The following is a 26,473-nucleotide window of genomic DNA, read 5'->3' as shown; positions in this document are numbered from 1 at the left end:
TCCAGATCAAAACCAAATAAGTCTTTATTTACAGATTTTAACATTTAAAAACAAGCTTAAACAAGGTATACATATCTTTCACACACACAACAACATTCAAATTTTGTTTCCCCATTAAAAATGATTTTTCCGCCATCAGATTCCAACTGAGAAACCAATGAAGTCATGCAACACAAAAAAAAAAGAAAAAAAGACTTGACTAACATAATATATGCCGATGACATGGAATAAAACTAAAAAAAAATTTTTCGGCTTGTTCAACGTATGGCTTTTACTCTCGAGAAAACAAGAACAAATACAATAAGAATTCCATACCATTTAAATCGGCTAAATCTGACACATTGCTACTAATGGCGCAACAACAAAAAGCAAATCTCAAACAAATAAATTCAGAGTTCTGTTTCCTAGTGTGCACAAAGCCCAAATTTCTTCCTTTAGTAATGCTTTTGACCTGTGATACATTCATTGGTTAAATTTTTTTTTGTATAATGCACGTTGTCTATAAAATAAAGCGGAGAAAAATAAGTGTTCGTGAAATCTTTGGTAACACTTGCTGACCCTGTAAAAATAAAGACAAATTTAGGCATTTTAAATAAAGCCATACAGAGGCAGCACAATCCAATGACAACATTAGGTAATGCACTAAAGACAACAAAAATCAATCTATAAGTATATACAGTGGAACTTCAGTTAATGAACTTAATTCATTCTGCCAATGCGCTTCTTATCTGAATCGCTCGTATATCGCATAAAACTCCCCCCCCCCCGACACAAAATAACGAAAAGTGGGATAATTTATTCCACCTTCACAAAAATGACTGATAAAAATGGCTTTAATAATACAACAGAATAATGGTATAATAAAGCAACCAAAATATACAGGGCTCCTACTCAAAAAATTAGAAGAAGGGAGAGGGTACCCACTCCAAGACAACACAATCATAGCCTTATGGGAAAAAAAACTAAAAAAATGTTTAATTTTTAAAAAAAAATTTAAATTAATTTTTTTCTTCATAGCACTATTTCAGGATCTTATAAGATTGACTACAGCTAAAGCAAAATGACAGAAATGCTTTGGTAACAAAAACAATTTCGGACCAAAACTGTGTACTGTCAACCGCAGATAATCATTCTTTGTTTCTCCTCACAATATGCAGTGTATTACATTCTTTTTTGAGGAGACTTGCCAAGTTCAGTCTGTTGACTCTTTTTTCTTGATGAACAGCAACTTATGAAGACACATTTTTTAAGAATACTGCTTTGGGATGACTTTCAAAAGCACAGTGCAAAATTTGTAAATTACAAGGTCTAATGTAAATAAGTAAAGATGAACCAGACGGTTTTATTGCAATGTACATTTTTTTTAAAAGGATTTGTTTTTTTTAGATCTAGCAACCATCCTTCGTAGAGCCATTACAATTTAAAAAAATGCTCAAAAGTCATTAAAAAATTACCCTGCACCAGTTTTGAGTGTGAAAATAGTTTCTAAGTGTAATATTTGCTGAGATATTCAAAATCAAAAATGGGACAAAAAAGTTGGGGAAGAATAGCATAAATGAGGGAAAAGAGCATTGTCTATTATTTTTGCTGTTCTTTCATAACTTTCCTAAGATTTTTGAATTCAAATATGACGTTATATAAGGACAATAAAGGAATATAAAAAAAAGAAATATATAAAAAAGGAGATTGTATAAAAATTTAAATTTTATTTTTTGACACTGTGTTTTCACTCTCAAAACTGGTACAGGGTCATTTTTGTATGAATTTTGAACATTTTTTATACTGGAATCGCAGCTGTATGATAGAAGGCTGATGAAATACAGGCCACATTAGCACTTACAGGATACCTGTGAATGAATAGTCCAAACCCAAAAATGAAGTAGTAAATATATTATTTTTTCCATCCAGATAAAAGTTTTAAATGACCACCCAAAAGATTGACAGAAATGAGTTTTAGAACCCTCAAAGTAAACAAAAAAATTAATAAACCACGTAGCCCAGCTGGATGCTATCAGTGATTGATAATCTTGGGTATATGAACTCTTAAAAGCTTTATATTTAGCTTTATAATAGCTTAAAGTTTTATATTTTCTTTCTGAAGACATATTTAAATCAGAGGAAGCAATTAAAAAGCTTCAAAGTACAAAGCTGCTGACGAAAAAACCTGTGTTTATATATACTACATGGCTGTTAATGGAATACAATAACCATTATACGGGAATTTCGGCAACCAAGGGCTTCCCCCGATAAATGATTGCAGATAATCGCTACATAAACAAAGTCACGTCTTTGCTTAAATGCGGTCGGTCACCAAGCCTTTTTTTACGGCTACTCGATGGAAATGACCACGGTTGTCCTCTATGAGTGTTTTCCCTAATGATGACAGCAGTTATTGATGTCACGACAATGTGAAAGCTTGCGTAAAATCTAATTTTCCGCCAAAATCCGGAGAAGTCTTAACAAATCCAGAGAGCAGGAGGAAGGATGAAAAATCCGGAGTCTTCCGCCTAAATCCGGACAGTTGGCAGGTCTGCATTCCCTAATATCACATTAATTTTTTTTCTCCCAATCTTAGTGTTTTTTTTTGAAGCAAGCAAACAAATTAAACTATATAATGAAAAAAAAATTAGACCATTTAATTTAATTCAACATATACCTTTTTAGGGATTTTCGGAATCTGTAATGCCTGGATGATTGGGGGTACGTAGAAAGGAACCGAGCAAACTGGGGGTACACGGACTGAAAAAGGGTGGGAACAACTGTGTTAAAGGATGCACAGACTATTTGTTAAGTACAGCCAGTCAGCGAAAATCAACAAGATTAAAAAAAATAATTAATATAAGGAATGCATAAATCAAATTAGTAAACTTTTTTTTGGAAAAAAAAGTAGCTGGAAACCATTGACTGAACAGTTTTCTTTTGTTGCTCTGCAGATAAGCGGCAATTCGCTTAGTTTGACCCCATTATATATGTTGTCAGAAGCCTAGGTGCTGAATCCTGGGAAGGAGGCCTCAAGCTAATACCATTGTGTATTCAAGAAATAAAATTGCGGGGAAGGCAAATGCGTCATCAAAAAGACATGATATGTTTGTGTTTAATAAATTTCAAATTTTTCAATGCTGTTCTTCCCCAAATTTCCTCCATTTTTCAAATTTGAATATCTCAGTGAATTGAACATAGAAACATGGATTTTTTTGTTAGCATCAAGAGAGACAGGGCAAGAACTTTCTAATTGGATTTTGGGGCACATAAAAGAAACCATATAAAAAGTTATTTCATTTTAATAACTGTACAGCCCCTTGCAACATGAATGACATATCTGAGTACTACAAGTTATTTGAAAACTTTTTCTAATTAGAAGAATAACTCTAGAATATCAATGGTTCACCATTGGACAGATTCATTACTTACAGCTTTATTTGATTGGTTCCTTTCGACAAAATTTTGCACAAATTCCCATATTTTATACATCTCTCTAACCTCATTTGAAGTGAGGGACTGACTTCTTATTTCTCCTCCCAAAATGAGATACTGTCCATAAACACTCCTGTTCTAACACTGGTGCTTGAATGTCATCCTTATGCACCTCAAGTCACATGGTCTTCCCCCAAGGACACAATCGTTACGACAAATAGTGGCTCCTATATATGAGTTAGCCCCTAAAAGTCATGTTCAATAATGCAATAAGTGCACACTTTAGCATAATTAAAAAAACTTCAATTGCATGTATGCATGGTTACAATGCACATCTAGTTTGGCATCGTAAACAGCTGTGCTTGCACATGTGTGTATTTTTCAATTGAGGCACGCTACAGGGAGAATGTCGGAGAGAACATTACCTACAATTCAACAGTATGTGTGGACAAAATCAAAAACCATTAGCTCAATTATGGTGCGAAAATAAGTAAGCAAAGAACAAAATTTTTTGCTCATTAACCAAATATATGTATGTCATAAATTGGATTCTCTCATTACATTTACTATACAATATATATAGGGGATGTAAATAGCTAACTCCACTCACCACAAATTATTTGCGAACACTGATCCTAGAGGCATACTTCTAATAAGAAAAAGTTTATTCAAATAACGTATGAAAGTCAGATGCATCATTCATGTTGCAAAGGGTTATAAAATGACGAAAAATTAACTTTTTATACAGACACCGTCCTCAAAACCCCCATTACAGGAAATTGTTTCGCTGTTTCTCCTGAAGTGAACAAAAGTTCTAGATTTCTCAGTACAATATTTGTTGAGGTATTTTAATTAAAAAATTGGGGGAAAATGTGGGGAAAGCACAGTATTAATGAGGGAAAGAATTATGTCCATTAGTTTTTGCTTTCCCCCCCCCCCCCAACTTTTCTGTTTTTTAATTCAAATATATCAGCAAATACTACACTCAGAAACATGGAGTCCTTTTTTTATAGCCTCAGGAGATACGGGGAAACAACTTTTTAATTGGGTTTATGGGCACAGGGTGTCCATATAAAAAGTTTATTTATTTTTTATTTTAATAACTACACAATCCTTTGCAATATGAATGACATATCTGAGGTACTACTACTACTTCATCAAACACCAACTCTGGCCATATCGCTGTATTGCAATTTACTGCCATTAATGAGATGGGTTGGAAATGAAGGTGCTGTCTATTGGTGGTTGCCTCAAGTTTGTTAAGGAAAATACATCTATATCCTCCCTTGGATTCGAACCCAGGACCGTGACAACAACCTTCATGGTGGTAGACCAGCATCTTACCACCACGCTACTCGGGCATATATCTGAGGTGTACACATTATTTGGATGCTTTTTCCAATTGGAAGTATGCTTTTAGGATCAACAGTTCCCCAGTAATTTACAGTGAGAAGAATTGGCTATACACTCTGTATGCATATTTTAATTCAAGCAAAAATTTAAAATTATATAGAGGTTACATTTGTATTGTCTTAAACTTGTTATTTGGTGTTAAGTCAGATTGCTATTGATTTTTCACACAACTTTACAAGTTTTACTTACATATTTAAAATCATTTACTACTAATACTGAAGTTATACTTTATTATGAAAGCTTCAGCCAACCAATGTTTTTGTTGATATGTATGCCTACACTAACTTAACACAGTCATGTTGTGACCTGAAAAATTTCATGCCTATTTTTTTTTCTTCATCAGAATCATAGTCACCCGAGCCTGATGAATTTATACATGTCTCCGAATCACTCTCTAGATTAGTGTTTCTCAACTTGCCGATCATTTTCATTTAATAACATTGCACGAAGGACACATTTTGTGCTTTGAAATTGTAATTTATTCTATTTTTTGGTGATATGCAAATTTATAAAAAAAAAAACATTTTGGATTTTACAGGAGGGTGGCATCAAAATTTATCTTCTGATGCTACAGAATGGGTCCTATGGAGCATTGGGATTGGCACAAAGGTTGGGGCAACAATGCTCTAGATCATAGTCTCCCAAACTTTTTGTTCCATCGCCCCCTTCATCAGAAATTTTTCCCTCTCATCGCCCCCCAACTCAAGTAAACCCATAGGATCCTATGTTAAATCAGTAGGTTCTATTGCCCCCTTGGACCATTCCATCGCCCACCAGGGGGTGATATTGCCCACTTTGGGAAACACTGCTCTAGATGTACCTCTATTTCTCTTTCAAAAAATATTTGAGTCATTTCACATAAATTGAATTAAACTAAAGGCCCGTTTACACGACGCAAGCGCTTTAGTTGGCAACTTAATTTTTAGTTGCCAAGTACGATACAATATATGCAGACGATAAGGGCCGTTTACACGGCTTTAGTTGACAAGTGCGCAAGTGCAGAAGTGATTGAGTTGGTAAGTCAGATAAGAACGGTTCTATTTTTTCCGGTTAAGTAGACGTATGCGCATGCGCCAGTGGGCGTGACCTGCCGCGCTGGAGGGGTCATTTTGCTCTCTCACGGAGGGGTTTATTTTGATCTCAAGCGTGAACCTGTTCATACTCCGTCGTCTCCTGAAGTTTCGCTGGAATTCCGCGGAAATATTGGATGGTGAGGTGGCCAGAGGACACAACCTTCAAGTTTGTTGAAAAATATCTTCGCCATGAATGTTTGTTGAACTATAGAAATGAAAATTACCTTAACAAACAAGCTAAAAATTATTTGATGTTGGAAAAAGCTATAGAATATTCTGTCGACGTGATGTCAGGAGTGGAAAAAAATTGAAGATTCAAAAATATTTATCGGGTGGGGAGGATTTATATATTAAAAACTGGAGGGGGGTTTCGAATATTTCTCTCGTCCAGAACGAATTTGCTGCCATCTGTTGTAAAAATACATGATCAAATATTTAACATAAAGATGTCATCTCTATAGATTAAATTAAAAAATAATAATGATTTCGAAAATTTGGAAATAATTTTTGTTTAATGAATTTTTATTATTTAATTTTTAACCCTTAGAATTTCCTACGAATGCCAAGAATCTTCTCCAGTATTTTCGGCTTTCATAATTCATATAATTTATCTCCTCTTCAACTTCGATTAAAATATCATATAATCGATATTTACAACTTGGACGAGAAATTGAGAAATCTTATATTTCTTCTCGATGACTTACTTAAGTTTATAATATGTTGTGTATTCTTTTTTCCCCTGTGGCATCATCTCTCGCCCCCCTTACGTGGGTGCAGAGGCGAAAACAGGGGACAAGCGAAATATTTCCCTTGCGTGACCTACTTCTTGCTCAGTGTGTTGCTCTCGTGCAAGTGAGAAAAAAGTTTCCCCTTTTTTATTGAATAAATTTATTTAAGTGAATAAATTTATATTCTTTAAAAAAAATATCATATAATGTGGATGTGATCACAGTATTCGTAAGTTCTACCTGATCAACTTCATCCATCGTTACGAAAGCTATGAGCTTTAAAAAAAGCACCTCTCTGAATGCCAGATAAATAAAAAATTATTACTATTATACTCCCGCGCGTTGTGCGTCTGTCTCTCTCCGTGGATTTGAGTAGACTGAAGCACGCATGCGCTATCTGCTCTCGCCTCCGTAAAAATTATCCAATGAGCATCTACTTGCCACTTATACGTGTGGACACTTTCAAGAAGAATCGGTAAGTTAAAATTAAGTTGCCCACTAAAGCGTTTGCCTCGTGTAAACGGGCCTTAAAAGAAAAAATATATGAACAAAGAGCCTAGATGAATATTTCAGTGTAAGACATAGTGTCAAATTGAATGGTCTAGACATTTTAGGAGATAAACATCTTTTCTATCTGTATGCATGAGACAGAAATGAGCTGACCAAATTGCATAAGAGGACATTTATGAACCTCACTGGGTTACATGTCAGGGCTATATTCTATTTTATATAGCCCTGGTTATGTTTTCCAACTTTGAGGCACAAATGCAAGCCAATCCCTCATTTGAAAAAGTCTCTCTGCAGAGAGGAGGCAGAACTTCAACATGAAACCTATACAATATGAAAATTCAGACATAGGCTATTTTTGCTTTGAAGTATGGAAAACAGATGGCAGCAACACCAGAAAGTGAAATATGCATGACTAACAACATAAATACATTAGAACCACTCATACATGCTCAATACGTTCCAGCTGGCACAGAAGCATTAGAAACTTCGTACAGGAATGTCTATGAGAGGCATGAATGGTGAAGTAGTATAAGCCCTGGTTATGTGCAAAAAAAAAACAGACGTGTGTTTAATATGCATCTTTTCAATTTCTTAGTACATTCATTGTCATAAAAATTTGCGCACCCAGAAGAAGTCGTCAAAATGAAACAAAATTTTGCACATGTAAGTACTACGTTGATATAAGTAAGTGATTAGAAAATCCAAGAAAAAGGATCATTTATTGCAGAAAAAAGTACAGATGAACAGAAGTTTTAGTATACTCTGTTGGACCCCCTCTAGCCCGAATGCAAGATGCGATACGAGCGGGCATTGAGGCATACAAGTTCTGTATGATGTCCTGAGACATCTCATTCCATAGTTGCTGTAAATGCGCCTCTAGTTCGACCAACCTCGTAGGGTCCAACTTGCTGTCCCAAATGATCCCAGATATGCTCAATTGGTGACAAATCTGGGGATAGAGCAGGCCAGGGAAGGGTGGTAATGTGACGGAGGCAGTCTTGTGACATCCTTGCTGTGTGTGACCTAGCATTGTCTTGTTGAAAAATGGCTCCTGGGAGCCCTGCCATGAGTGGCAACACATGTGGCTGAAGGATGTTATGGACGTACCGCTGGGCTGTCATTGTGCCATGGATCAATATTAGGGGTGACCGTGTATCGTAAGCAATGGCACCCCATACCATGACACCAGCTGTGGGAGCGGTGTGTCGCTGTAAAGCGAAGGCAGGATTGAAGCGTTCACCACGGGGCCTCCACACACGAACACGATTGTCATCACTGCTCAAGTTGAATCTCGATTCGTCGCTGAAGACGACCTGGTTCCATTCCGTTGCAGTCCAATCCCGTCGTGCTCGACACCACTAGAAACGGGGGTGTTGGTGGGTGGGTGTCATTGGCAGCACACGTAATGGGCGCCGCGATACCAGATGTCCTTCAGCCAGGCGCCTTGCAATGGTTCGGGAAGACACAGGGGCCGTAGTGAAGCTGCTGCCTTTGTCTGGATAATGGCCAATGAGGCAGTTGGCTCTACGCGTGCGTTTCGGATGATGTGACGGTCTTCTCGACGACTGGTCTGTCGAGGGTGTCCTGAACCTGGTCGCCGTGTAAATGACGTCTCTTCTGTCCACTGGTCCCAACACCTCCTCACAGTAAAATCAGAACGCCTAGTTGATGAGCTACTCGCCGAGCTGACCACCCAGCTTCCATCATCCCGACGATTCTTCCCCTATCGAACTCTGACAACTGCTCATATGGTCTTCGACGGCGGCGTAACGGCATGTCTACCTCAGCATTTCCTTTGCAAACGATTAAATACACTCCAGCAAGCGCTGCTTACCTGTTTTATACTCCAAGGAGAACAAAGTTCAACGCCCTCTAGTGGCAATACGCAATCACGCTGCATTTCTAATCATTTGCATATCTGCCCGACATGTACCTTCAGGCCAACTTTCGTTTCGATCCCACAATTATTTCTTGGTGCGCAAATTTTTATGGCAATGAGTGTATATATGCATTGACAAAAAAAACCACATAATATATCCCCTCATATATATATATATATATACACACACCGCATATGCAAATAACTTCTTACATATTTTTTATTCAGCCATTTTTTAATTTTCAATTTGTTGCTCAATAATGAAAATAGCTCAATAATGAAAATACCAGTTACAAAAAGAATTTTGACACTATTTCTAAAAAACAAAATTAACACTGACATATGTCTAGAAATAGCCTTATAACAAAACTATTAATATTTGTAAAATATTTTCTACGTATAAATTTGCTAAATTTTGCCTGCTGGAAAAAAACCGATATTATGAAAATATTATGAACAATATTTATTTGAAAAACTATAAAAAAAAAATTGACTGAGCTTGAATAAAACTTCAAAAATATGCACTGAAAATTCTTTGATTTCATGCATTTATATGCATTAATGCTAAAAAAGGCCAAAATATGCTAATGCATATCCACTTGCTTATTAATCTGGGCTCTATAAATAAAATTTTTTTTGGAGTCTTCTAAAGTCCAATCTGTGGAAGACTGTCAACTCTCTTCAACAATGCACAGCAAATTATGAAGGCATGTAAGAATGACGCTCCTTTGAGACCACTTTCAAAAGCACAGTGCAAAATGTGTAAATTACAAGCTCTGATGTTTGTTTACATTAGAGATCAAGGTGAACCGGATGGTTTTACTGCATTGCCATCCTTTTTTTAAAGGGATTTGTTTACATTTTACAGTTAAAAAAATTTGTTAAATTACTTTGTTTACTGTTAAATTTGTTTACGTTTTACTTTTACGGTGTCAATACCAATGTAATTGTTTTTGAAAAATGAAGCACTTTCATTTCTAGCTCTTTGCAGAGCTTCGTAAATATTGTTTATGTCTCTGTGCATATCCTAAAAATACAGAAGACAATGGGATGCTATTGAGTAGTATCAGAATCACCAAACCTAGAATAGGCCTATGCATCCAACTGCTTTGTGATCCAAACTGTTGTTTGGATTACACCAAAAATGTGCACCACAATTTTGAATAATGACTGCTAGTTACTGTGCAAGACCAAGAAAAGTAAATAAAAAATTATTTTTTCCACCCAGACAGAAGTTTTTAATGACTACTCTACTTGTTAAAATCTCAAATTAAGCAAAAAAATTAATAAACCAAATGGTCCACATACAACCCCCAAATAACCTTGAAAATGATACAATTTGTAATTTGGCAGAATCATTAATTGTAATCTACAACATTTATACTATTTGGCAATATATTGATGATTCCCTGCCTGATTAAAACCAATTACACAAATTTTGTAGATAGGATTTGGTAAAAAAGTAAGAAAAGTAGGACAAAAATTAGAAAGAACGAAACTGAGAAAGTAGGACATTTTACCAAAAAGTAGGAAAAGTAAGACAAGCGGGAGCCCTGTTTCTTTTTTTCAGAGTTGAGCATGGCCACATGTTAACGTGAGACTCATATTTAATACACTGTGTAAACTATTTGACCCATTAATTGAGACATTGTACAAGAGTGCAAAATATTTCTAGGCTCAGGCGTGCGAAGATTTTTCTTTTTCTTCCACTCAATTATTCTTATAAACAATGATAAAAATTTCAAATATTCTTAAAAATTATTATATATAAATCATTGCCAAGACTTACTCATGTATGTTATACGTGTTCTGCATTTAGCAAACATGGAATACATACTGTACCTACCTTATCGGGCAGGCAACGAAAAAGCCTTAATTTCCTTGATTCTATTTTCATAAATTTTCACCTGTCCTTCTATCTTTCTGATCTCTTCAACGATTTCTTCAATATCTTTCCCTTTGTCAAGCTCTTTCATTAGCTTATCCCTATCAAAAAATAATCATTTGATTTAAACAAAAATATTTAAACAATAAAATTAAATTACATGATAAAATAAATGAAAAATTTTATAAATTGCAAAACTTTCTCTGCTAAAGCATCATTCAAAGAATAAAACATGAATATCAAGTGAATGGGAAATATACAGAAAATTCTGAAAAGTAGAATGAAACTATTTCAACATCTCACCAAATAATATTGATATGTGTGTATTCAATGAGAAACACTTAGAGGGTGCTCATAAAAGCAAAATAATCACAATATGCATTTCTACTTGAATATAATATAATACATTGTTTATACCTTTTGTAATTCAGGCCTTTAGTAGTAGATTCCAAGTCATACACACATAGCCGTTGGAACTTATAACTGTCTGTATCATAACATTGATCCTCATCATCAGTGTCTTCACATGCCAAATTCTATTAAAAACAAACAAAAAGTTTCTAGCTGATCTTGCAAACAACTGAATTACAGACGCTGATTGTTGATATCTATACATGACAAAATTAAAACTACTGTGCCTTCTTGATCTGTTCTACTCCCACCTCTCATCAGTCACAAGATTTCACCCATTCATACATAAGAAACTACAAAATCCATGTGAATGAAACCGTGGGAAACAGCTATTCTGAAAATTCCCTCTAATGACCCCTTCTTAAATTGAATTTTGAAAAAACCCTTCTTAGTGTCTCTCTCTACATTATAAAAAACTACTGACCAAATTTCATACTCATGGCTCCAGCAGTTTCATCTTGGCGGATGATGAATCAGTCAGGACATGTTATGCATGGTCCTTCAAATGTGATGCACACATACATTCTAATATGTTTTCTGTATGTACATTCGCCAGACTCTGGAGTTCTGTTCACAAGTATGGAGCCCTTATAAAATTAAGGACAAAGATCCTCAAAAAGCCCCAGATGTCCTTTACCAAACGAATAGCTACTACTTTACAGCACACCAACTCTGATCATATATCGACACATAAAGCAATTTCCAACCAGTGGAGCAGGGTGGGAAATGAAGATGCCATCTACCGGTGGTCACGGAATGCCATAGAATTGCTGCAAATCTGAAGATGTGAAACCAACTAGTCCACCCAATGGTTTATCTTCCATCGGGAGAACATTTTTTCAAGATCATGGACAGACAAATCAACCTACGTAGGCATCATTTCCAAATAAGAATACCAATGGCCAGAAGAGATTGCCTTTTCCACAGGTACAGATGCAGTGAAGCAAGAATATGGAGCAGTCTGCCATCAGAACTTCTTGCACCACCTGCACAAGATTTGCTTTTGCTACTGAAGATTTTGACCTGGCTCCATATACAAAGTGCTTTCCATACTGACTATTTTTATTTTTTATTGCTTTCTCAGTGTAATGTGCATTGTATGCCTTATGGGGTTGTTGTAAATAAATAGATAAGTGAAATAAATATGTACAGATAACAATAATATGGATACAATAAAACTAAAAAACAACTTACTTCCAACAACGAATCTTCCCAATTTCCACGGAAATTATGAATTTCTCGTTTTATTTCGTCTCTAATGGTTGTAGATGAATGCCCAAAAATATTCAATATATCAATCACACTAGAAGGGGGGGGGGGAAAAATCTAATTAAGTTAAAACTTCCGTAAAATAAAAATTCCCTAATGTTGAAGATTATACAGACAGACAGACATGACTGCCCAGAGAGACCATCTTGGGATGGTTTGCACTCTTTCCGAAAGGGATGGACGGTCTCGGAGAGTGAAGATTATACAGGTGTTTCACTGTAAATATATGATATTCAAGGAACCATAGATATGTACCATTATAGACAGAATACATTAACACCATGAAAAAGTGCACCAGGAGCATAGAATAACGTTAGATATTGTTATGGGCTAATGAAGATTTCTTAAGTGATTTTTTTTCTGCCTTAGCTAACAAATACAGATTTGGCTAATGAAAATTTTTCATTCATATAGATACACATGCTAACACAAAACACCCGCGCAGTGAGCTGAATTTTAAAGGCAATCATTTCTCATCAGAATTACTGTTACTCAAAGCCTGATCAACTAACTCATGTCCACCTTGGAATCTTTTCCAGATGTACCTTCACGTCTGAAAGTTTTCAACACAATATAAAATAAAAGATTCAGCCAATAGAAAATGCATTAAAAAAAGCCTATATTTTCAAAGCAAGCACTCTTCCAGTGCAAGAGGCAAGACTGCAAGACTCTCATGTTGGTTGTGTACATCAGTGTGAAATAAAAAGATCTCCAGTATTTCATCTCTCTATAAATTCTGATTTATCCAATTTTTAAACACTTCATTTTAGTCTTCAAACAATTCTTGTCTTTTTATAACGCTCCTTGGTGTTTTAAAATCGTATCTTTAAATTTTGGGCAATACCCCGAATGAATGAAATGATTTTCCATAGAAACCTATGGGAAACCATGTTTTGGCTAACAAATGTGAATCTAATCTTCATTAGCTGAAGTACCACTACCAGTGATTATTGTTCTAGTGAAAATCCTATATAAAAATATCCTCTATCATAATAACTGCATATATAATATTACTCTCTGGTCCCGATGCACTTTTTATTTTTAGTGTCAATATATGCCATCTATAACGATACATTTTCCCGGACCCTTGAATAGTGTTAAAGTTTTTTCCACTGTGTCGAGTTTCTACTATATATAGGCTATATATACACAAGAAGAATCACATTTTGTCTCTTTTAATCTGAATTGTAACCCTGCTAATATATCCATGTAAATGTGTAGTATTTGTTGAAAGTTGAGAAATTCAATATACCATGGAATGTAATCATATGAATTTCTTTCCCTCTTCTTTTCTTCTAGTGATGACGATATTGAGTTATAGAAAAATAAAAAATATATTACATGGAAGATTAAAATTAATAAAGACAGTGAAAATTTCAACTAAATTCCAAAGTGCGAGTGCATGATTGATTTTGTAACAAAAAAGCTAAGTAAAATACATAATTGAAGAGCTTATTTTCAAAAGAGAACATTCCATTTTTTTCTATATACACTTTTAGCGGTTTCTGAATCTTTGGGATGAGCTGTCAAATTATGCAACAGGATTTATTCAAACTAGAATATTTTGGTCAAAATCAGACAAAAAATTTGGTTTTTCCTAGCGAAAGGCAGCATATCCACCTATTCATTTGCTTCAGCATTCTTCATTCAAAAGGAAACATAACAAAGTGATTGTTACAACCCATGCCGGGAACGCAATTAGCTCGGATGTATCTATGTATTGCCCCTGTAAAGAGGTATATCACAGACAGTACACTTTGGTGTACTACACAAAAAGTAGCGATACTGAAAACATCAAAATTTTTGGTGATCAGCTGGTATCAAATACAAATATTACACATTCTTGGAAGAACTAAAATATGTGACAAGTTGAAAAAAATATGTCATTATAGCAGTTTTAAAATCTCCTAAAAAAATATTGTTACAGAAGGGTTTATCGTAGTAAAAGATAGTGCATTGAGAGTAGTTTAACATTAGATAATAGACAATTCCAAACAAGATTTGAGAAAAATATCATTGTAGAGGGATTTATAGTTATCCAATTATCATTGTAAAAAGGTTTAATAGTACACTATCTACCAATAAGTATTTGGACACCTGTGATAGAAAAGAAAAACTAACTTTATTCAAAATCAATAGTTGGTAGAGCCTCCACGAGAGGCAATTACAGAGTGAACCCTCCGGGGCATACTTTCCACAAGTCCTTGTGTGACGGCTAGTGGTATTTTCTTCCACTCGGCTTGAAGAAGACATGCCAGTTCCTTCACCGATTTTGGACGGGTAAGGCACCCCTTAATTCGGCGATCCAACACGTCCCAGGGGTTCTCGATAGGGTTCAGGTCTGGGCTCTGGGCAGGCCAGTCCATTCGATGAACCCCATTGGCACCATACGAAGCCTTGGTTAACCTCGCAGTATGACAGCTGGCATTGTCGTCCTGGAAGTAACAGGGGTCCACCCCGTAAAACTGCCACAACGTAGGAAGCACATTGTCATCCAAAATAGTGCAGTAGGCATCGCCGTTGAGCTTACCATGAATGGGGACCAAGGGCCCTAGTCCATACCAGGAGAAACATCCTGAGACCATAATTCCACCTCCGCCGAACTTGACTGTTGGCACAATGCATTTCGGCAGGTGACGTTCTCCAGGGAGACGCCAGACCCAGACCCTGCCATCCGAACAGTAGAAGGTGAACCTTGATTCGTCGCTCCAAAGAGCCCGTTTCCACTGATCTACGGTCCAATTTCGATGTGGTTTGTACCACATTAACCGAGCAACGCGGTTGGACTTTGTGATCAAAGGCTTATGGGCAGCAGCACGACCATGAAAACCAATCAGATGTGCTTCCTTACAGATGGTATTCATTGAAACAATACTCCCGGATGCCTGTTGAAACTCCTCGCGGATGAGGGGCATTGGTTGGGTGCGGTTCTTCCGAATTTCTCTGAACAGCACCCATCGGTCTCTATCTCCCAGTTTTGTTGGTCTGCCGACTCGGGGCAAATTCCGACAATCACAGTTCACCTTCCACTTTTTAATCACATAGGCCACTGTCAATTTTGGGCACTTCAGCTCGCTAGATATGTCCCTTAAGGATCGGTCATTTTTGTGATACCCGATAATTATACCTTTCTCAAAATCAGAAAGCTCCGAACTGCGTGGCATCTTGCATGCGACTAATGCTAATGTTGTTTCCTACAATATATATACTGGCGGAGGGCGTGACGTATCTCAACAAAAAAAGGGACATTATCAGCTATAGTTAAGCATTGTAGAAAAGTAAATTTTCTGATAAAAAGAATTAGATAAGACTACAAAGAAATTCTTGGCAATTCCTGTATGAAAACTGGGTGAAAATTTGTTATAAACGTACTTTGCTGAAATCAGTGTTTGTTATTAGTAGAACCCGGGTTATATGCAAATGCATATTTTGGCCTTTTTTAGCATTAATGCATATAAATGCATAAAATCAAACAATTTTCAATATAAATGCATATTTTTGAAGGTTTATTTAAACTCCCTCAATTTTTCTAATACTATCAACTCAATTTGTCTAATAAATATGACGTGACGATATCGTCATTTGCATAGGTGTCCAAATACTTATTGGTAGATAGTGTATATTGCACAGTGAAAAGGTTAAACCTATTGAAATTAAAGGCTTACTTTTCCAGAGGATAAAGCATAACTTCACTTTTTCCATCTTCTTCTTTGACACCAATGACATGAAAGCTGATTATGAATACAAAATCAGAATATTTATTAACCTGTCAACTGGACATATTTAACATCAAAACATAAGACCATGATGTATGAAGATGTCATGTTTTGCATAAAAAGTATAGCATAAAATACGATCAATGGAATAAACATTCTTTTTGCATCGTTGTTATCAAATACTGTACGACTGAAGATATAATGCACACATTCCCACATGGCAGTGATAGGTTCTGATCTTATAGGCATGCATAAATATATTCTCTTAAAATTTATTTTTTATTCAATTTAAGATACATTTTATGTATCAAAAGTGAGAACACAATGATACAAATAAATATTACTCACTCCTTCAGTTGACTTAATATCTGAGGATACTCAATATCAGAGATTGTCTTAGAAGTTATCACAATACTTTTTGACCTTAACTATAACATAGAAAAAGAAAAAATATGAATAAAAAATACATAAAAAAAATTTAATTTCACAAATCAGCTTAACACATACAATAGGAAAAATAAATCTTAAAATTAAGATTAATTAATCTTAATTTTAAGATTAACTTCCTTCTTATTAATTTATCTGTTCCAGTTAATTTTTCAATTGTATGTTTTCAAGTTTTAGATTTTTTAAATATCAGATTTCCATAATAAAACTCTCACAAAAATGGTTGAAAACAAATTATTTTGATTTTTCTCGAATTAATTTCTGATTCCTATCGATCAGATATTGTCTCAGGGTTTCATAGCTGGTGTTTGGTGATATATATGCATTTTCTGGGCTTTTATGCTATGGTAAAACAAATTTATAAGAAAGTATGCCTTTATTACTTGTCACAGAGACCTATGCCTTACTAGAACCTTCAGAGATGCTTGCCACAGATGTGGCTGAAACGCCATGAAATTAATTTCTTGGCTGATATGGTATAACATCCTGAAAACTGCCTGCATTCCATATATTGCCCAAGTTATATTCAACCATAATCAAATTTATGAAAAAAGATGATAGTTTTGAACTGGAACGATAAACTATTACAGTCAGACATTAGTTTAATGTCATCCCTAATGCTAAATAAAAAATGGCTTCATTTAAACAGAATAATTAAAGAACCAGAAAGCTTAATTTGCTGAATGTACTGACAGGACCTGTAAAAACAGGCATTCTAAGTGGAGGCGACTTCATATACTGAGGTCTGACTATAATTGTATGCAAGGATTCAAGTGTGCATTTTATTTTTTCCCCCTCTTTATACTCACTTACCCTTCTATACAAATGATCCCAACTTTGATTTTTCCAAAATAAATGAGAAATATCTCCACATGAAACATAAGAAGTATTATCAACAGCAACAATATGAATTTTGTACCCATCATGTAACTTCACCCTGCAATTAGAACAAAAAATTAAAGATAATTTTTTTTAATGCCTCTTATAAGATAACATGCTTCATTAAAATGTCATTTATTTCATATGGAAGCAGAGTGTCAAACATTTTGGGCATGTAATGGAAAAATAGAAAAAGATTTCCATAATTTTAATTGGAAAAATTAAAATTTTGATACAAAACTAACATATCATGAAAAATTTCAAACTGAGAACTCTTTTTGTATTGTGAACTATAAGACCCAGAGAATTTTACTGAATGAGTCAGCTTTTAGAAAAAAAAGAGCTTCAAATAACAAAGCAAAATCGGGGATAACAGTAAGCGTTATAATTATGTGGTTTTTCTTTTTTTTCTGTCTCACCTTTTCACAAAACACTTTGTTCTTTTCTCAGCACAAAATTCTCTGAACTGCTCATCATCATCTTCAAAAATATCACTGTATAAAATGAACTCGAACGTTAGTTGTTTAATTAAACTACAGAAATTTAAGAAGTTAATTCAATCAAATATATTCAAGGTTACGAAATACAGTACAATAACATGCATAGAAGTTTAAAAAAAAACCTCGAATCTGATGAGTCATCTTTGGAGCGTTCTCTAGGGGGATTGATGGACATATTGAAATTCACATCTAATTTATTCCTGATTCTACCCTGATTCAAAGGAATTTGATGGGTCTGCTGAGGTTGGGAGAAATAGTTGTTGAGAAAAGGTTGCTGATAGCTATTAGGATTAAAGTTTCCTTGCATTCCCATACCGGAAGCCAATTTATCGACAGCTGTGAGCAGAGCTTGCCTTGCTGTTGGATCAGTGCAAGACATTAGCATACGAATGAGAGCCGCCAATGTTGATGATCTGTTAACACTATCAGAACTATTATTCGAGTTAAACACACGTCTCAAATCTTCAAGGAACACTTCATTTTGCATGACTGTTGATGCAGCTTTTAACTGCGACAAAAGTTGCGCTTTTTCCCACATTTCAGTGTTGATGCCAGAAGGAACAGGTGCTGGAATAGCAGCAGGAATGGTACCACCCTAAAAACAAAAAAAATTCAAGAAATAAAAATTTCGAATGCATAGGAATCAGTGCTTAGAAAAAAAAAATTTGTTCAATCAGTGTGTCAAAATAGTTTCAGATCATAATTATTCTTCAATATATTTATAATTAGTACAGATTATTTAGCAAGTACTCATACTTCAGATTTTTCCTTGTCATGGGATATAGGTGGGACAAGAGAGCATATCGAATGCTCTGGTTTACACATCCATGCATGTAAAGTGATTGTAAATTATTCTCATTGGCTTCAGCATATACGTCAATCATGGAAATGCTTAGGGGGAGGCAAGTGAAGCATGGAGACAGTGGTAGGATTTGAACCTACACTTTGAAAAAATGACTTAAACCAGAGCATTCGATATGCAATCTCGTCCCTCCTATATCCCGGCTCCTTTGCCTTATAGCCTGATCCTTATATATCACTTCATCTCACTTCCGACACAGTTTTCACAAAAAAATAACTCAAGAAAAACCTCAAACAAGATGAATTTAATTTGAACAAATTACAAAATTGCAGACACAAATTAAAATTGGATTTTTAAATCTGTACTTCAGGAATAATGTTAACTGAATAAGGTATTCTAACTTGTATGAAATAATGTTTACATGTGTTTTACACCATCCATTTCTTTTTATTTTCGTTGTTATTGGTTGTCACATAATTATACACAATATATTTTTAACTAGAAGGAAATTTATCTCACCCGAGCACTACTGTGATCTGAATAGAAATGGGGAGTGAAACTGTTTTCTTGGTCTGCCTGAGTACCTGGTCTTTCATATACAGCATAACCTTCATCAATCAAAACTTGGTGAATAAAAACATCATATTCTTGTGAAGTGTCACATAAATACACTGAAGGAACTCCTGGATATTTCTTCAAAAAGATAAAATTATGTAATTAAAGAAACTAAAAAAAAACAACTAAGTTCTTGAATAAAATAGATAATATCATTGTAAATGAAATCGCTTACTGGTTCAAATTTTATTTCAGCCATCAAAGCCTTATCTTTGCAAAGTTGTAATATTCTTTCTCGAGCTTTGGGATCCCATGATCTCTATTTAAAAGTTTGAAGCAATAACACTATAAAGAACATTTTTTTTTGCATAGTTTTCATAGATGATACAGTGCTTAATACAACAATGTGATCACATCAGGACTCTGGGATTCTGATAACTGATTGATAACATAGGATTGTTTTGTTTAATGTAGATTCTATACTTCTTCAGCATACATAAATATCATAGATCTGTTACGATTGCATCTTACACACACTCTCTCACCCTCTCGTCTTCTCATAGAGAAACCACAAACCACACATCATACATACATACATGGGATGCAACACGTGTGCTCTCCTTTCCCTCACCAGGTATTTCTAAGACGCACTTGAGCACCGAATAAGTACGTATTACATAACATCATCACAACTCTGCAGACAGACATTGTGCCTCTGGGCCAATGAAACCCCTCACAGAAATCAGGCGATTGCCTTTGACCAATAGCAGAGGTTCTTCACCAACTTGGTTTGGGAACACACGAGGCTTTTAGAGAGAGAGAGAGAGGTATTGCTGGAGGTTGGACGACCAACATGTCGCGCTTGAAGAGTCGTTATTTACTCTCTCTTCCCTCCTAACCCCGGGTCGAGATCCCTCAATGTAGGGGACGCAGGAAAACCTTGCCCGAGATGACGGTGAGTGATTCAAATTATATAAATAATTATTGTGTGTTTAATTTGGTGGAGTGAGAGTGTCCATGTTGAATGTAAATTGTATCGAGTTTAGTGTAATTCACGGTGTCGAAGTATTTTCAATGAATGAATAAAATTAAATTGTAATTCGCTAATTGAAGAGGTTATTATTATCATTTTCGCAATGTCCTGTTCATAAAATGCCTAGTAATATATAATATGTCGTACTACGAAACTAGTTCGTTTACATCTCCGGCCGCGTCCGGCGTACCTCTTCAACATAGAGTGGTACCGGCGAACCTGTCCAACAGATCCTTTGAGAAAGTCATTTAACAGAGGAATCAATCTGGTAAACTGGAAGAAACTGACCATGAAGGTTTAAAGGGATTTTTTTAATTATTATATGCTTACATTTGAGTCTCCTATAAGAAGTCAATTGCATAATAAACTTCACACATACAGGGATCATAGCGGCTACTATGGCCTGATTATGATGTTATGACCCGGGTGTGGAAATGTGTCAGCAAGGGATAAGAGTACTCTCCTCGATAACGGTAACTCATATGGGAAAAAGATACATCTGGTTCAACATTAGCTTCAAAATATGCAAAAATTAATTTTTAAAAAAAACAAAAAAACTTACATATGACAAACCAAAATCCTAATAGCTGCAAATGAAGTCATTCTAATTTTATAATATGTGTCTGTTCTTTGCACTTTGTTAAAGTGATAACAATATCTGAATGATAGCATTATCTGTGATTTCAATAAGGGACATCTACTGTACAATCAAAAATTTAACAGCTATTATTGAGATACATTAGGTGGGAATTCAAAAGTCAGTGCCAAATTTTAAGCTCTTGAAAACAAATCAGAAAGTACAGTATTTACCATACTGTCTATAAAACCTTTTGTGTTCGAAATTTAAATTACTTCTCTAAAAAATATGAGTATTGCAAAGAATGTAACCATCTAACCTAATAATACATGCAAATCTGTAAAAAAACTCACCCCATTAGCTGGCTTGAGGTTAGCCATTCTTGCTTTAATAGCCTGGGCAGGAAGTTTGAAAAAGTCAGACCTGCATAAAAAAAGATGTTAGTTGTAAAAACTTTGATGTCATGCACAATTTATTAACTTAAATAAAAGTCAAAGCTAATGAAAATTTCAGAAATGGGGCCTGAACTTTTTTTTTAAGAACGATAGCAATCAACTGCAGATTTTCATCCAATTGTGAAGATGTTCATCTCAGCCTTGCCTTGTTTTTTACAGCGTTTCTTAAAATATTTTTTATATAGCTTTATAAACCTATCTTTAAATTTTGGGCATCATCTAGAAAAAATTACTGTACTTACCTGCTCATCATCTGCAGTAGGGTATAATCATAGCACATCAATTTTGCTGTTTTAACCCTTTCGTGGGCCATTTCTTTTTTCTTTCAAATTTGGGGAGTTGTTTTTTTTTTGTTTGATTTATTAGTTTAGAGAATGCAATTTCAGGAAATAATTAAAATTTTTGTAGATATATTGATTTTGAATAAATTTTGTGTGTGCAGAACTTCCGCCAGCACCATCTGGTACCAGTTTCAATGGTGTTAGGCACACGCCCTACATAAATCAAGAGAAAAAAATAGTTCTTATTTTACAGATCTTCCTATTTGTAGCCATTCTTTCCTTCAAATCGAAATGATTGAGAGAGAGAAGATCCTAGATTTTATTATATACTTCAATTACATTAGGATTTTACAGAATCCCCCTCCCTCCTCAGAAACATAGAAATAGAACATATACATAGAGAACATAGAAAAATGCACAATCTTAAGGTGGCAACCAGTGGTTTGTCATATAATGGGCAAGGAAAAACAATTTCAATGCACTTCTCCAAGGTGAATTTAATAGGAAGTGGATGGGAAGTACAGATCTCACAGATGGTGTCAAGGAAAATGATGTCATCACATCGTCTGCAGAGCCGTATAATCCACACATGCAAATTTCATTCATAAATAATGAAATCTTACCTGATATTGATTTAATGTAGATTTTTGCTCTTGCCTTTACACGCCATCTATACAGTTTCAATAAATTATTTTCGAAATCAACTTAGATCTATTCTGATAACATTTAACTTGTTTCTGTTCCCTCTCTCTATAATTTGCACCAAGGAATTTATATATATATATAAAAGAATGCAGAAAAATAGAGTAAACAATTTTCCATAGAGACCTATGGCAAATTGTGTTACAGATAACTAATAAAGTTATAGAACCGATCATAGGCCGGGATATTGCTGTAAAAGTAACTTGATGACATAATTTGATTTTTATAGCTAAAATAAAACAGCAAACTCACTTGAGAAATCTCAAATCCTTTTTCAACACTTTTTCCACGGTACCATAATCTACAAACTCTGCCTAAAAATAACCAACAAACATGGAAAATTTTATATTATACAAACAGGTATAAAATAATAAAGCCCAGACAAAAAAAAACAAAACAAAAAAAACACAAAGAAACTTGAAAAACGTTTGAAATTTTTTGAGATTGATACAGATACACGATAAATACTGAAGTCTAATAAGGGGAATTCTCTTAATGCAGTGTTTCTTCCCCTATAGTCAATTATATATAGATTGATACCTAGATACAATATATAGATTAATACCACCTGCCCTATAGTCAATTTATCGGGCAGGTGGCCTTTTGATAGACTTAAAACTTTAATTACAATTAAAATGAAGATAGTTAATCTATTTTGCAAATACAGGCAAACCCGCTTATAAAAAACACGGATAATACAAATTTTCACATATAATGAAGATTTTCTATGTTCTATGAATTTTGTATTGCTTGTGTGTGTGTTATTTTGATTGCTTATAACTAGAGCCCGGATTATTATAAAAGTGACAAAATATGCTCTAAAAATATGCACTTAAAAATGCAAAAATTTGCACTTAATACCAAAATATACACTTAAGCATTAAAAAGGCCAAAATATGCACTGAAAATTCCAAAAATATGCTTTAAACGCCCCAGAATATGCACTAAAAAATCTTGAAAAAGTTAAAAATTTCAAAATATGTACAAAAAATGAGAAAATATGCATTAAAAACTTACCATGCAAAAAAAATGCAGATGTGTTTTTAAAATGCATCTTTCCCATTCCTTCATGCATGTTCAATTCATTACAAAATATTATTCATTTACAAAAAAAAACTTTTATATATTTTTTATTCAGGCATTTTTTAATTTTCAGTTTGTTATACCTGCTCGATAACGAAAATACCAGTACCAAAAAAATTTTGACACTATTTCTAAAAAATTTTGACACTATTTCTAAAAAAATTTAACACTTTAATATATCTATAGAAATAGCCTTACAATAAAACGGTTAATATTCGTAAAATACTTTATAAATATGTATTAATTCACTAAATTTCACCTGCGGGGGGGAAAAAAACGATGTTATGAAAATATTATGCATAATATTTATTTGAAAAATTACAAGAAAAATTGAGTGAGCTTAAATAAACCTTCAAAAATATGCATTTATATTGAAAATTCTATGATTTTATGCATTTATATGCATTAACGCTAAAAAAGGCCAAAATATGCAAATGCATTTGCATATAACCCGGGTTCTACTAATAAAAAACACCAATTTCAGCAAAGTACGTTTATAACAAATTTTCACCCAGTTTTCATACAGGAATTGCCAAGAATTTCTTTGTAGTCTTATCTAATTCTTTTTATCATAAAATTTACTTTTCTACAATGCTTAATTATAGCTGATAATGTCCCTTTTTTTGTTGAAAACATTCTATTAGGGTATTTATTGTTAACTGATATCCATTGAGTACAATTTTACTAGAAGAAAATCTTATTTAAAAAAATGAAAGGTTATTGATGTCAAGGATCTTAACCTCCAAAACTTTGATACATTTTCCTCTGTTCTTTAGCTAGATTCAGAAGCTAGCAGTGGTGGTGGTGTCACGTGCAAGTAAATTTGAGAATGCTTAAGCGCAAAGAGTCTTCTTTTTCTTTCAAAATTGAAGCTATACAGTTGGTATAAAGCCAAAAACAGACAAAAAGTGAGATATCAAAAGAATTCCTAATTATTTGAAGCTCTTTATCCCCAATTTTGAGGAACAAAGAGGAACCGAAGAAATATTTAAATTCAGAGAAAACAAGAATCTGATGGTGATCTGCTCATATGTAAACTAAGAAAAGGAACTCGTGCTGAAACAGATTTCAATCAAATTTTCAACTTTTTGTTTAAAATAGTAGCATTAATTTAATTTAATATAATTTATTTTTAACAACGCTGCTTTTGTGTACAAACACGTATGTTCGAGAGCTCTCTATTTTTTGTGAATATTAGACTAATTTTAACAAGATACTGCATGATAGGGATTATATTCTGAAAAATGTAAGTACCGAGTACATGAAAATTATAAAATTTACGTAAATTTATCAAAATATATAATGTAAACATAAAAAGCACATGTAACAAATTGACAACAAAACAACGATGTTAGTGACATCTGTGAGTCAAAAAGTAAAACATAAAAAAAAAATCGGGAGGTATGGAATGTGAGAACTGTAAAGGTGCCATTGCACTGAAGTATTTCAATGTAAAAAATGTGCTCTGATGCTACACCCAGTTTGTGTAGGAAAAAGCGAGAGTGCTCTTAGAAGAATGGCTAAAATAAAAAAAAGATGCTTATTTATGCCCCAAGTGTGAAAGTGTTGATGCGGAGTGAATCGAAAAAATCAAAGCTGGCTTTGACGACAAGCTTGACAAACTGGAAAAAATCATTGAGAAACTTCGACAGGAGATGAAAAATTATTTTACTGCTGCAATCGGAAAACTGGCAACAAAACAAGAAGAGCTGAACAACGAAACAGTTGACATAACAAAGGCAATAACTTTTAATTCACAGTGTGTTGAGGATCTCGGGAAAAAGATATGTGAAATGAAATTATACATTGAATGTATTGATAAGGAAAATAAGGAAATTAAAACAGAAAATTGAAACCTAAAAAAAGAAAAGGAGCTCAAAATCAGAATAAATGACACAGAAAACAAGAGTAGAAAAAACAACATTGAAATAAATGGAGTTCCAGAGATGCCTTCAGAGAATATCTTAGAAATTGTGAATGCAATAAAGCAAGAAATAGGGATACAAGAAAACACAGAAATAGAGAACCTGCATAGAGTACTCATAAGAAATGAAAATAAAAGCAAACCTATAATAATAAGATTTGCAAGTGAATACTCAAAAAAATTATGGATACAAAAGGCAAAGTCTCCAGAATTGACAGCTGATCCAATAAACCCCAACTTCGCATCCAAAAGAATATATATAAATGAACATCTTTTACAGGACGTTTGTTTTTCCTGGCCACCGAGTTTAAAAAGAGCAACATTTTCAAGTATGCTTGGACAAAAGATGGAAAAATTTTCCTCCGGAGACTTGATGACTCTAGAACCATAAGAATAAGGGATGAGGAAGACCTCAAAAAGTTCAGTGCTAATGAAAATGATATAATAGACTCGTACCAACAACCTACTCTGGAGGAAATATGTGAAGTAAATAATTTTTTTAATTATTTCTTAAAAAGCAGCAAGAACATTAATATGCTCATCTTGAATATACAAAGTTTAAAATCCAATTTTGATAATTTTCTGGTATTTTTGAGGTTGTTACCTCAACATATAGATATTATATGCCTAACAGAAATATGGTTAAAGGAAGAGGAATTATTCAATTATGACATTGTTAATTACGATCGTTTGAATGATTATCAAACATATTTTAACTGTAGAACATATAACAAATCAGGGGGGTTCATTATGTATATTAATAAATCAATTAAAAGCCTCAAAAACCTTGCAATTTCATAACTGCTGAAAGCTTATGTATTAACCTGCCAGATTGTGATATTGATATCTTATTACTATATAGATCTCTCATATACTATTTCACAGTTCAATGAGGAGTTGAAAGCCTTTATCTCAAAAACAAAAAAAAGCATGTTAA

At 34.2% G+C, this 26,473-nt stretch overlaps 1 protein-coding gene across 1 annotated transcript in view; it reads right to left on the bottom strand.

Annotated features, from left to right (window-relative positions):
• The window catches only part of LOC149076534 (tudor domain-containing protein 5-like), a 56,762-nt gene continuing 30,289 nt past the window's right edge, over window positions 1–26,473 (bottom strand). The window contains exons 11-23 of the mRNA XM_089244119.1: window positions 22,782–22,843; window positions 21,445–21,514; window positions 19,717–19,800; window positions 19,446–19,619; window positions 18,247–18,719; window positions 18,044–18,118; window positions 17,559–17,682; window positions 16,647–16,726; window positions 16,248–16,313; window positions 12,508–12,616; window positions 11,320–11,438; window positions 10,864–11,003; window positions 1–559 (exon numbers count right to left, since the gene is read on the bottom strand). Coding sequence (XP_089100245.1) covers window positions 10,865–11,003; window positions 11,320–11,438; window positions 12,508–12,616; window positions 16,248–16,313; window positions 16,647–16,726; window positions 17,559–17,682; window positions 18,044–18,118; window positions 18,247–18,719; window positions 19,446–19,619; window positions 19,717–19,800; window positions 21,445–21,514; window positions 22,782–22,843 — 1,575 coding nt within the window. The 3' untranslated portion in view covers window positions 1–559; window position 10,864. The remainder of the gene's footprint in view (window positions 560–10,863; window positions 11,004–11,319; window positions 11,439–12,507; window positions 12,617–16,247; window positions 16,314–16,646; window positions 16,727–17,558; window positions 17,683–18,043; window positions 18,119–18,246; window positions 18,720–19,445; window positions 19,620–19,716; window positions 19,801–21,444; window positions 21,515–22,781; window positions 22,844–26,473) is intronic.

This window comes from Pholcus phalangioides, unplaced genomic scaffold (assembly GCF_987345545.1).
Source record: "Pholcus phalangioides strain wild (caught in Gottingen) unplaced genomic scaffold, Ppha-v1.0 ptg000015l_1, whole genome shotgun sequence".
Lineage (NCBI taxonomy): Eukaryota > Metazoa > Arthropoda > Arachnida > Araneae > Pholcidae > Pholcus > Pholcus phalangioides.
The sequence above is the reverse complement of the archived record's forward strand: the minus strand, read 5'-3'. Positions and strand labels throughout refer to the sequence as shown.